Source organism: Arachis ipaensis, chromosome B05, assembly GCF_000816755.2.
Source record: "Arachis ipaensis cultivar K30076 chromosome B05, Araip1.1, whole genome shotgun sequence".
Classification (NCBI taxonomy): Eukaryota; Viridiplantae; Streptophyta; class Magnoliopsida; order Fabales; family Fabaceae; genus Arachis; species Arachis ipaensis.
In genome coordinates this window covers 140,877,640-140,891,667 of record NC_029789.2, presented here as the reverse complement: position 1 = coordinate 140,891,667, position 14,028 = coordinate 140,877,640, and the positions used below count along the sequence as shown (strand labels likewise).

The window sequence follows — 14,028 nt, the reverse complement described above, 5'->3', positions numbered from 1 at the left end:
CCGAAATACTTATTGATGTTAAACATTGTTGTTAATTACTGCAGATAATGACATTATATATTACAGGATCCCTTGATGAAGTTATAGGACCAGAACACAAGAAAGAAATTATTCGATATTTGTATAATCACCAGGTAGGTACATTTTTTTCACTTCACAGAGAATCTTTTTCTTTTCAATAAATAAATATATCTGTCCACTACTTAATTTGGTTATAAGTGAAAAGACCAACCAATATATAATTGTTGGTTGCCACAATCATGAAACAGAACGAAGACGGTAGGTGGGTAATTATTGGTTTGAGTAATTATTCTCATGAGACAGAATGAAGATGGTGGGTGGGGAACCCATATTGTGGGTCACAGCACAATGTTTGGATCAGCATTGAGTTACATTGCATTGAGAATACTTGGAGAAAAACTTGAAGATCATCAAGACATGCCAATGGCCAGAGCCAGAAAGTGGATCCTTGACCATGGTGGATTAGTGACTATTACATCCTGGGGAAAGTTCTGGGTTTCGGTAAATACATTATACTTGTTATTATTTATTTATTTATTTATTGTTATTTGGATTATACTTGATTGATTTTTAACTTTTGTTGTGGTTCCGAGATAATAAAATTTCAGAAACAAAAAGTATATTCAATTTTCAAACTACAAATAATAATTCATGAGTAAATGTTTATACTTTTTAGTCTTAACATTTTTGATATGGCTGTTAAAAAGCTATAAATCGGCTTCGCAGGTTATAACTTGGCTTCATGCGTTATAATTTGTCCAAACGTTATAATTTAGATTTGAACACCATAACAAATATCATAACGTCTTGATATGGTATTATTATTCTTCAATAAAAATGATTGCTAAAAGCATAATTACTTTACTTAAACTAAGTATCGATCTAACTTAGATTTTAAGTGTCACTCAGAAAGAGGATTGGCGACGGCCTTATATAGAATATCTCAAGAATAGGAACATTCCCCAAGGTATTGAAAATGTTCGGAAATTCCGACGACAGGCGTCTTTCTTCATTTTATTTATAATCTTTTATATAAACAAGATTTTTCTCGTACTTTGTTAAAATGTCTCTCCAAGTTGGAAGCCAACCTAGTTATAAAAGAGGCACATGAAGGCATTTGTTGAACCCATGTCGGAGCTCGGAGTCTATCCTCCAAAATAATTCATGCTGAATTTTTCTGGTTGACCTTACAACAAAATTGCAATGCCAAAGTGAAAGCTTTCCTTAATTGTCAAAAACACTCTCCGATAACACATATTCCAACCGAGTTATTACATTATTCCGAGGTAAGCTGGCTATTTTATCAATAGGGGTTTGATATCCTCAGCCCTTTTCCTCTGGCACCAGGATAGGTAAAATTTTTAATCGTCGATATCGATTATTTCTCAAAGTGGATTGAAGCAAAACCCCTAGCTAAGATAACATCTCAACAAATGATCTCTTTTGTCTGGAAGTATATCATATGTAGATTTGGCATACCTCGACATATTATCACTGACAATGGTCGCCAGTTTGCCGATCAAAAGTTACATCTTTTTTGTAGAACCTAAAAATAGCACAACACTTCTCTTCAGTGGAACACCTGCAAACAAATGGATTAGCAGAAGCAGTCAACAAGGTCATTCTATATGCTTTACAAAAAAAATTAGACAACGCTAAAAGATTCTGGACCGAGCTCATACCAGAAATCATATGAGGTTACAATACTACTATCCACTCAACAACCAAGGAAACACCCTTCCGACTGGTGTATGGGTCTGAAGCCATGATCCATGTGGAGATCTCTCAGTCATCCCTCCGAACTCAAATTATCAATCAACAATTACAAGATACTGCTCGGCAAATTGACTTAGACACTATAGAAGAAATCCGAGAATAGCAACCCTCTGACACCGAGTTATGCAAGAGCATATAACCCGACGATACGACCAAAAAGTGCACCCCCGATCTTTTCAAGTCAACGATTTGGTACTAAGGAAAACTTAACAAGTTAGGCGACCTCCAGCACATGGAAACTAGCCACAAATTGAAAAGGTCCTTTCCGAGTTATTGAAATCCTAGGAAATGGTGCATATCGTTTGCAATCTTTAAACGGTGTCATTTTACGCAACACTTGGAATATTTCTCTTTAAAGCTTTATTATAGTTAAAAGTCAGGGTTAGACTTGTACTCTTTTTCCTACTCACAAGATTTTTTCCAAAAAGGTTTTGGTTGGAGAGGTTTTAACGAGGCAAATTCACTATCCAAGATTCTCATTTCCCTCGGCTCTTTCATCATCATCTACTAAAGCGCCATCCTGAACAATTTTCCCTGGCTCCATCTGAGAAAAATCATAGTCAGGTTCCAAAAATTTCACTTGCAGCACAGCATGCTCAAAACCCTCAACAAACAAATCCAATATTTCTGTTTCCTTATTTTCTCCAACTCCTTTAATTTCACAGTAACCTCGATTACTTGATCCTTCATACTAGACAGATTGCTTTCTTTCTTTTTCAATAATTCAGCCTCCTTTTCATAATTATCCTTCATCACCTCCAATTCTTCTTCCTTTTTCAAAAGCTTACCCTCTAGATCCGAAATTAAATTCTTCTTCAAAGCCAATTCGTCCCTCAACTTGCTCGGTTCTTTAATCTTCCCTAACAGCTTTTTATGCTTAACTTCTTGGCTCCAACCAAAGCTAGTCAAATGCAAACCAAGCACCTAAAAAAACAACACACACTTATGCACAATCAAACCAACATCAAACAAAAAGAAAAACAAGTCATACCTGCATATACTGATCAATGGCGATGTCTCCAACTTCATTTGCCAAGGCCACATCGGTCGACGATTGACAGACCTCATCAGTCACAACCATAAAAGGGAAATCTTTTCCCCAAACAGAAGATCCATTGACATCATCGACAAAACTATGAAGTTTCTTCTGATTCTCCATAAAAGCAGTAATCTCCTCCAAAGGTATCTCTTTACCCTTCTCAGCGGATAAATCAATATCAATAAAATCTGATTTTCTTTTCTTGAATATGATTTTCTTTCGGCCTTGGCTGAGGTTGGTTCACCTCACCTTCCCTAACTCCCTTGTCCGGGTTTGATGACGAACCCTCCTTTTCCACATTTTTGCTCTTAAACCGAGCTCTCAAACTAGCAGCGAAAACCCTAGGATACTTTCCACCTGGTACAAAAACAAACAAACAATCAACACAATTCTTGGCATTAAAAGCTATGACTGCCTAATCATATTTACCAAACTTACCCCAAATAACTTATTACAGCTTGCTTATCCTCTTCCCATGGAAGTAAGTCAAAAACCGATATTAGATTCTTCTTGTCAACAACTTCCACCAAACATTCAATAAAACACTCATTCCTCCGACTAATCTTTTCAAAGCCCAAAATATGTTGTGGCTCAGGACACCACCACAGAGGAAACTTCTCCCCTAAATTCTCATCCAAGTAAAACGGAAAAGCATCCTCGGCACTTCTGACTTTCAAATACATGTCTTTAATTTGAAGTCTTTGAACGATGACTTATATAACTTAAACACAGAAAAACCCGGTGTGCTATTCAAGTTCACCCAAGCCCCTTCCAAACCTCTTTTGCCTGAAACATATAGAAGAACAACTCCAATGAATACTTTTCATCCAAAAACCCCATCAAAATCTCGAAACATCGCAAAAATGCCCACCCATTAATTAGGGTGAAGCTACGACGGGGCACAGTTCAGTTGATTCAAAATATTGCACTGAAAGTTTGTAAATGGAAGCTTAACCCACAATTCATCCAACTCAAAACTATCCATGTAAAAGAATTCACAACCATTTCCCCTTTGAAATACATGGTCAGACCTAGAACACGGTAGCAAATCCAAACAGACTCTAGATCCTACCCTCACTATCTTTGTGGCATCTATTTCACTAACACTCTCACTATCAACAAACAACGAACCCCATATTTTCACGTCTTTACTCACCCACTCATTCGACCAATCAATCTATGTCTTTTTATCTTTGTCAATACCCATTCTTCACAAAACCAAAAAACAAATGTAGAAGAAGAAAGCAAAATAAAATAGCAAGAATAGAATCATATACGTACATCTTTTACTCATGTCCTTATCAATACATTTCCCAATGTTTTTGATACAAGCAAAGTTATATTTACCAAAACCATTTGGATTCCAAATACATAATTACACCCAACACTAACAAACTGATTGATTTCCAACTACACAATCATGACCGTTGCCATCAGTCAAATCAACGGTACATATGACATTGGTAAATGGGAAAGCTAAACCATTATTTTAATGCCATTAAATGTTTCTCTCTCTTTATTTAACAGCTTATTCTTTTAATCATTTATTGTTTCTTTTAAATTCTTATTTTTAATAAAGTATGTTGAACCAGGGGCTCCATAATCATCACACTCGGCGAGACTCATCAAAAGCTCAACCTGCTTTATTAAAATATCGTCAGGCCAAGCTTGGGGCAGTGATATGGCTGTTATAATCCAATTAAAAAGCTATAAATTGGTTTCGCACGTTATAACTCGACTCCATGCGCTATAACTCGTCCAAATGTTATAATTTAGATTCGAACACCATAACAAATATCATAACGTCCTGATATGGTATTACTATTCTTCAATGAAAATGATTACTAAAAGCATATACTACAAGAGACACGCTAAATAGCGGCAGTTTTTTGATGGATTTGTGTCAGTTTTAAACCGCCGCAAAACGACATACCAACGGTTCCAGAAGCGTTGCGAGTTAGGGGGTGGAGATTTGATTTTGCGGCGGTTCTAACAAACTGCTGGCACAATCGTAGCAAATCAGACAATTTTGAACCGCCGTAATTTCATACTTGGACTTATAAAAAAATTTAATAATTACAATAGTTTACGCCATTTTTCTTTACTATAACCTATTCTCTATACAATTTTTTTTATTATACTTGAGATATTAGTATTAAAGAACACTGAATAAACAATATTAAGAAAAAGTTGCATAATAATATAGAATCTAAAAGATCATGTATTATTTGACTGAAGCATATACAAGAAAATTCTACCAGCAACAGAAACAATAATAGTAAATGAGAATCATCTTTGAAAGTGTTGTATATCGCTGCACCTCACTATTTTTTAGTCTATGAGCCTCATCTACCATCAGATAACTCCATCTGATCTTGGAGAGAACAACCTTGTCTTTCAAAACTACTTCATATGTAGTCAACAACGCATTGAACTTAATAGGTTTTCCAAGCTTTTTATCATTATAAAATTCATATTGTTGACAAACTTGTCACAACACAAAAAATTAAGATTGATTACAAATAACACCGTAATACAACATAAAAAATAGCTTACTTATCTTATCTAACATAAAGCAAGATAATAAGAAATACTAGGACGAAAACCCAGAAGCATGCAGATTCAAAAAAATTCACAATATAAGCTACATATACATGTTCATAACTAAGTCAGTGCAAGATTCCTTTTGATGTTACTCACTTGGCAGTTAGCATACTTAGCCAGTTTGATAAATCTACTTATAATATACTAACATATCTGATATATAAGTCGACAAATACTTCACCTCCTTTTACTCTTCGGAATCACGGAATTGGTTGTGCTGCAACCATTTTCCCAAAGACAGCATCAAAGATCTGTTGAGTTTTGCTTCCAGATACCTTTATGCTTATTTGAACAGAAGAATTTAAAAGAATCATTCACCATTTAAAATTTACAGGCATAAGGAAACCATGACTATGCAACCCTAGAAATTACATGTGTGGGACAATTTAACAACCAATTGCACATTACTAAACGTGTAAAAGAATACAACAAAAAATTGTATGTGCTCCTGAATTCCATCTTTTTGTCAAAAGACTTATCCAAACACACACTATGCTTTTGAGCAAAATCATGAGCTTGCATATGCTTATTATTGAATAATGTAATTATCATATTGTACATATATCTAAACAATTATTTCATGATTCTACCCTGTTGGCCCTGCATATTCCTTCTCTGATCATTTAAACTTATTTCAATTAGAGGTTGTGCCTGTATGTACCTTTAGTTATTTAAAATCACTGATGTCACCAACAGAGACAGAGAACTCTTCAAACTATGCAGAAGTAATTTCAGCATCTACAACAAGAAAAACCAAAGTCCAAGAGAAATTATTTTCATAAAAATCAAGAGTTTCGATTAAAATGAGCATGGTTTGAGCTAAGGAAGACTAGCACCTGATAAAACGGCAGCATTAGGAAGATATCTAACGTGTTCCCTGAACATTCCAAATTTAATATGAATGAATTTAAGCAATTTGAACTCGCACAAATAATGACGCAATTTGAAATAAAGAAAGCAGCAGTGCCTTTTTGTTACAGCATGTCTAAGCTTCCATGAAGGAGGCAGATGTGTAAAATTCATGGTGGGGATTATGAACTCATCTACTCTATGCTTGCATCTGGCCACCTGCAGCTGCCACAAAATATGTATTTTAAAAATAAACAAACTACGATTACTGACTTCTCTCAGAATAGAAGAAGATGAATAACCTGTGGAGTTTTATTTATGATGAACGTTTGAGATAGAGATGCTGCTTGCATTGTTTGTATGTTACAATTGTCACCGGAAATATACGCTGAGCAAGAAAATTCGCAAATTAGAAGAAATGAGGACTGAGGAAGTACATATCTGGTAATTCATATCTGATATTTTTTAGCATACATATCTGATATTTTTTTGCATATCAAAACCACAAGATGATGCAATTTTTCGCAATAAAATATGGAGTTAGCTGTTAGTACAAACAAAAGAGATAATGCTAGTAGCAATAATACACTATAGAGTTATATACCAAGAAACAAAATTTTCTCTAGCCAGAACAATACAACAACAACCAAGCCATATCTCATTAGGTTGGGTGCACTAAATGGATCAAACATTGCCATCCATAGTGTCCTTATCATAGATCATATCTGCATAGAACTTTAAAACATATTCAAAACACTTGGCATATTGTCCAACACTTGGCATGCAAAAGTATAAACAACATAAAATAGCACTAACAAGTATTCTTTGCAACACCAATTCAAAATTCAGAACCAATGACATGAAAAATCAGCAGCATTTCATAGTGACTCAGCAAAGTATCAGTTAATCAATCCAAACAAATTGAAATCCAAACTCAAGAAGCTTTTAACAGCATGTTTAACTATGTATAAACTAACACTAATTCTAATCAGAAAATCCTAATTCTAACCTAAACTCAACTAACAATAGCAAATAATCTTAACCAAATCAAATTAACACTAGAATCAACATATAACTAATCCTAAATTAACTAAAACATAGAAGAAAAGGTGATCTAAGAACCTGAGTCAAAGAACAGAGCAAGAGCATAGGAGAAAGGGATGCAGTGGCAGTGACCAGCCGCTGCTCCGTAACTCTCTGGAACTGAAGTGGCTCTGTTCTGATTCTGCGACTAGAAATGAGGGAGGCAGGGGCGAGCGAGAGAGCCACAGTGCGAGATTGTAAGGAGGAGAAGAAGATGGTCACGGCAGTGCTGAATGGTAGCCAGCGGCGAGACAAAGAAGGCAGGAGACAGGGGAAGAGAAAGAGAGAAAGGATTTTCACGGGGGTTGTTCGGCAAAGGTGGGAGAAGAAGAAGAAATAAGGGGAGAAGAAGAAGAAGATGACGGTGGTGGTTCTGTGGTTCTAACAGAGACACTGGAGGTGATGATCGATGGTGGCGTTGCGTTGGTGGTCCAAGAGAAGCAAGGGTTGGAGAAAGGGGAGTCATTCAGACTTTAGAGCTCTGAACTTTGTCGAGTGAGTGACGGGGCACTTAGGGCTTTTGGCTCTCTTCTTGATTTGATTTGCGACAGTTGGGAAGATAACTGCTGTTATCTTGGTTCCTTTTGTAGCTGAAACGCAAACCGCTTGGATAACCATTCCTATCTTGCCAATTTGTGGCTATTTGATAAATAGCCGCCAATTAACCGCCACTATCCTCCATATTTGCTATAGTGATAACTGTTAATACCTCGCCTCACATATAAAAAAGGTAAGGCATATTATCTTTGGACAATTCATACGAATATACATTGAACTGACTTAAGCATCGGAGTGCCTTTTGCAAGTACCCTCCCCTTTTGTTCTTTCCACACCAAGATATACTCTCTGGATGTAAAGCTCGGAATTGGCTACCAAGAAGACGAGCTATATCCAGTCAATTCACGCAAGAACAATTTTAAAATTGACACCAATCTATTCTTAAAAGAAATTATTGATGCCAATTTAACTCAACGGCTTTGTAATTCATCAACATAATCTCAAGTTGATGATTGTGTAAAACTATTTTACTTACTAGTTAAGAAGATAACTAAAAAAATATGATATGTATTATTTTAGTTTTTAAGGTTTGGGACAAAATTAAAATCATCCTTAACCTTTTTATTTTTATTCAAAATAATTCTCAATGTTAAAATTATTTTTAAAATTATCCGTTTGACTATTTTATCCTCACATCACTAACTCTATCACCATCTCCATCAAACTACCCATTCTTTCTTCTTCTGATTCTAATGTTCTTCTTCTATCTCACACACATTCAAAAGAAAAGAAAAGAAGAGAGAAGCAAAGAAAGTGAATAAGAGAAGGAAGAGGAAGACGAGAGGAGGAAAAAGGACAACGTTGATGGGATTGAGTGCTGTCGTCGTCATTGACGCAGCAAATCGAGAGAGAGCAAGCACTACAAAAAATTTGTTGGATACTGGCGGATTTATCAAAAAAAAATCCGCTAATATGTACCGTCAGAATAAATCCGACGGTATAAATCTTTTCAGTAATTGTTTATTGGCAGATTTTTTCGTCCACTACTAATTATCGTTGGAAAATTTTCGCTGGTAATTCTTATTGCCATATTTTTTTTCAATAAATCCGATGGTAATAAATTATTAATTAATATTTAAATTAATAACTACTAGTGAATTTAATCGACGGTAAATACAACGGTAAACTTAAATTTTAAATATTTAAATTCAATCATTTCTACACTAATAAATCAGAAAACACCAATTAACTCATAAAATAATTAACTCAAATAATAATTGTAAGAATCCAATTTTCAGTAAACAGACTTTTTTTGGCTATTTTAAATTTATTTTACAAAATTTTGAACCACGACCTAATAAGAAATAGTGAGGCTGGCCCAATGGTATAAAAAATTAAGAAAAAGGCCATTAATATGGTCAAAATTGACTTTATGAGGGTAATTAATCCCCCTAAGTCAAGTTTGACTAGTAAATAATAAATATTAGCTTTTCATTGGTTTATTTTCCTCACTAGAGACTTTTTGAGATGGAAATTCACTTTTAGTGACGGTTTTGCGTGTGTCGAGAAAACCTCTAGTAACCGAAAACCTCGGAATTAGTGGTCAAAATAATTTTTACCCAACTAAATGTGCCTCAAAATTTATATTAGACATCCATTCATGATTTACTCCTTTAAGAATAAATATTAGCCATTAATTATTTTATAGCACGGTAAAAGTTATCCGAACCAAATTTCTGACTAGTATTCTGCAAACGACTCCTAGAGACCCCAAATCTTCTTACTTGGCATCAAAGTAACTTGTATCTCCTTCTCAGCCTCTGGGACGAGACTATCTCAGCCTTTCAACCCTCTCTGATGTGCTTTTAACCTCGAGTAACTAACTGTGGTTAACCGTGGATAAGCTCGACACGTAAGCGCTGACCAAGCTTCCTCGTTTTCACGCCCCTTATTCATTGAAGCTCAGACCTTGACCACAAAAATTCCAGCCCCTTTTACCATCATAAATTCACTAGACTTTGATTTTTTATTTAAGGAAGTATTTGCCACAAAATTCATAAAACACCTTACACATTTTTGCACTCTTTTGACCAAATTCTTGAGAGAGAAAGAGAGAAAATTCTGCACACATTACCTGCATTTTCAGCCTTTTATCTCACCATTCATACACTATTCTTCAAGTGTTCTTCAAGGACTCAAACCATACAAGCACAAACTCTTGTCCGTTTTCGTCAATCTTTGCGTTTATACCGAATTCGGCTAAGCAAACTCTTGTTCTTTCTCCTTTTCTTTTTATTTTAAAAATAAATATTAATAATGATGAATCCTTACTCTTCTCTATGTATAGAGAAATCATCTTGAAGCACCCATGGAGCACGCCTAAGGAGTTAAGGATTTTCGAGCTCACTGTGGTTGAATTTTGACGTTTTTTGACACTTTAGGCCCAAAAATGAAATTCACCACCACCAGCTGTGTTTCTGCCTTTGTATGCACATTTTCTAGTGTGAGAAAGGTTTACTAACTAAATTACATAAGAGGTAAGGGTTAGGATTAGTTAGAGTATGTTTGTGCTTGATTTTGGTGTTCATATGAGCCACTTTGTAGTGATTTTGTCCTTGATTCTTAATTCTGAAAATTCAGTGATACTTCTCTATTTTTAGACTGTTATTTGAATAATATTTGAAGCTTTTTTGCCTCTGGAAAATGTATGGGACAGTAAAAAATTAATGGAGCACTTGGGGTTTAAGTTTCAAGCCTTAAAAGTCACTAAAAGTGGATAAAAATGAAAAACTGCACCCCTGAAAATTCAGCCACTAAATGATCATGACAGTCACGTGTATAAGGGTTAAAAAGAGGTTAAAAAAATTATTTTTAATCCTATGAAAAAAAGGTATAAAAGTAAAAAGGGTGTTATGGTCATTTTTGGGTAAAAAGAGAGTTAAAAATATAATTTAAATGAAAAATGAATAAAATTATGAACTTAGTATCATTAGGGGTAAGATAGTAATTATATAAATTATTTGAGTCAAAATTATAATTATAATTATAATAAAGTTTCGGGTCTAAATAAAAGCTTTAGTAAAAGTTAGAAATAAAACGGTAAAAAGTGGTAAATAGAATAAGTAAATAAATTAATAAAAGGTGAAATGATCTTTTAGGTCCCTAAGTATAGAATTGACATTAATTAAAAGTATTATGGATAATTTGGTTATATAAAAATATTAGGATTAATCCGGTAACATTTTGACGCTAAATCAAGTTAAATAATAAACTAGAGTATTTAGGGACATATTAGTAATTTTAGGCATAAAATCAAAATTAAAAAATACTAATTAATTTAATGAAGGGTAAGAAGGTCTTTTAGAAAAAATATGAGGGTAAAATGGTGAAGTACACTAGTGGTGAAAGTGTCAATAAAAGCCTAAAGAAAACTAGAAAAACGAAGTTATGTACAAAAAGGGTAAAATTGAAAATGTACAAAAATTCCAAGAACAAAATGGTAAAATGTGACAAGGCTGAGATATTTTAAGAAAGAATCGGGCACAAATTTTATTTAAAAAGAAGGGCAAAGAAGTCTCTTAGAGATAAAGTTTATTGAGATGTGCCGCGAAAAAAGAACTGTAAACCCCAAGGTGCTAGAGGTTGTTTGGAGGCGGGTATTTACCCACTGATTGCTAAAACTATGTTTCTCCTTTGTGCGTATATTATGGCATCAAGCGTTGCGACGATTGCCTGTTGTCACGGACTGGTGGTATGCTTAACCACATCGACACGTATACACGGACGGACGCAATTGAGAAACCATATCTAGGACTAGTTCCTAGGTAACGTCAGGTTGCGGGTAGTCAACCGACGGATGAGCTCATGGCCTGCATGGAACTAGACATGCATCATACTTGGTTGCGGCATTATCTATGTTTGTGGTTGCTTACTTGTACGTGTAATTGTATTTTGTCTCTGCTTCCTGTACTTTGTGTTTGTTTACTATTCTGCTATATACTTGTGCTTGTACTTGTTTGTGTGACTTACCAACCTAACTGCGCGAAGTCTTAGACTTAGGCTGCGGAACCCATAGTTTTCTTGTGTAGTACCATGCTGAAAACCTTAGGTTCTCACCCCTTACTTCCCCATTCCGCAGATGCAAACTGGCGAGATCTTCTTTGAGTTTCCAGCCTTGGGACTAGCGAGCACGCACCAGTAGCATTATCAGAGGGTCAGAGTGACTTCTCTTACTTCCACACAATACTTCCGTGTTTCTTCAGCTACCAGGGATCGATGACCAGCAGTAGTTATAATAGTAGCAGTAGTAGTAGTTGTCTTTGCCCTTGCTTTGTATAGACTTTAAGAGGGATATGTGCTTTTGTAAATACCTATATAAATAAGTTAGAATAGGTCCCTGACTAGGGTGACTCTTGTGAGTGAGGCCTGTTAGTATATGGAGTCTGTAAATATTTTCATGAATAAACAACGACGTAAGCCGGTGTGAATTATGATGTACTAAATGAGGCTTAGGGCATATATGCATGATATTACTATGTTTTATGTATTTTCTATGCTTCATGTATATATTATCTATTTAACTATTATCTATTTTCTTATATCTATATATCTGACACGTGATCTCGATTAGCGCTACAGGCTCATATGTATATATTTAATATAAAGTCTAGAGTCTCTAAGAAAAGCCGTGTAGTAGCGCCTAGCGGCTAGCATTGGTCATGACGTGCTAGAAGCTGGGTCGTTACAATAATAAATTTAAAAAATTAACAACAATAAACAATAAGTGAATAATTAAATAGAAAATGAACAAGTTAAGATTAACTCAGACAATTAACAACAATCAACTAATTAACTCCAAAAATAATTAACTCAGATAATAACAAACTTAGAAAATTAACAACAATAAATAATAAGTCAATAATTAACTTAGAAAATAAACAAGATAAGATTAACTCAGACAATTAACAATAATCAATTAATTAACTCCAAAAATAATTAACTCAAATAATAATAAACTTAAAAAAATAACAACAATAAACAATAAGTCCATAATTAACTTAAAAAATAAACAAGAACTTAAAAAATAAACAAGTTAAGATTAACTCAAATAATTAACAACAATAAACTAATTAACTCAAATAATAATAAACTTAGAAAATCAACAATAATAAACAATAAGTCAATAATTAACTTAGAAAATAAATAAGTTAAGATTAACTTAGATAATTAACAACAATCAACTAATTAACTCAAATAATAATAAACTTAGAAAATTAACAACAATAAATAATAATTCAATAATTAACTCAGAAAATAAATAAGTTAAGATTAACTCAGACAATTAACAACTCAATAAATTAACTCAGAAAATAATTAACTCAAACAACATCAGACCAAAAATCAAAACAATGCAATTGGGGATCTTACTCTTGCAGATTCACTCGGATGAGCAACACCATATTATATTGCTCCTTAGCTTCTGTGTCGCTAATGTTCTCACTTGAACTAATATCAAACTTCATAATTATCATAGAATTTGAAACAAAATAATAAAAATAGAATTACAAATCAGAATAATAAACATGGAATCATGAAAATAAAATTCAAAATCAAAATCATAAAAAAAAATTTCAAACACAAAACCATCAAAACAGAATTAACAAAACCCTAAATCAAAACAAATTTTAAAAAAAAATCCTAAATCTAAACTAATACATTAACTAAATCTGAAAAACAATTAAATATCTAATACAAACATCCTAATTGTAAATTTTTTTAATACACAACAAATTAAAATTAGATAAATTAGGGTTTGACGTTTAACTATCCAAAACTAATTAGTGAGTTATCAGGAGATAGTGGTGGTGCAGAGGACTTTGTTGACATGGTGGTAGCACGAATGGCAAAGTGGCGGCGGCGGTGACCAATTGACAGAACTGAATTAAGGTCTTTTTTTTAAATAAATTGAAAATAAATAATAGGAAGAAAGAGGAGGACAACATACCTGGAGGGAAAAAGGAGGCAGCTCCGGCAACACAGGGAGCAGCGGCGACAGCGATGGCAGAAATGGTGGGAACGATGAAACGGCGACGATAGAGCGACCAACGTCGCGCAAGGAGTCCACGTAGTATTTGAATGTTGTTGGTGGTGACCGACGC

At 34.2% G+C, this 14,028-nt stretch overlaps 1 protein-coding gene and 1 long non-coding RNA gene across 2 annotated transcripts in view; one reads left to right on the top strand and one right to left on the bottom strand.

Moving 5' to 3' along the window:
• Positions 1 to 14,028, top strand: part of LOC107641335 (lupeol synthase) — a 41,469-nt gene that overhangs the window by 2,716 nt on the left and 24,725 nt on the right. The window contains exons 3-4 of the mRNA XM_016344831.2: positions 45 to 134; positions 325 to 522. Of these exons, the coding sequence (XP_016200317.1) occupies positions 45 to 134; positions 325 to 522 (288 nt within the window). The remainder of the gene's footprint in view (positions 1 to 44; positions 135 to 324; positions 523 to 14,028) is intronic.
• LOC110262622 lies at positions 6,816 to 7,974 on the bottom strand. The gene is made up of 2 exons (XR_002347498.1): positions 7,333 to 7,974; positions 6,816 to 7,298 (listed from the first exon to the last, which is right to left on the bottom strand). It is a non-coding gene; the product is annotated as an uncharacterized LOC110262622 (long non-coding RNA).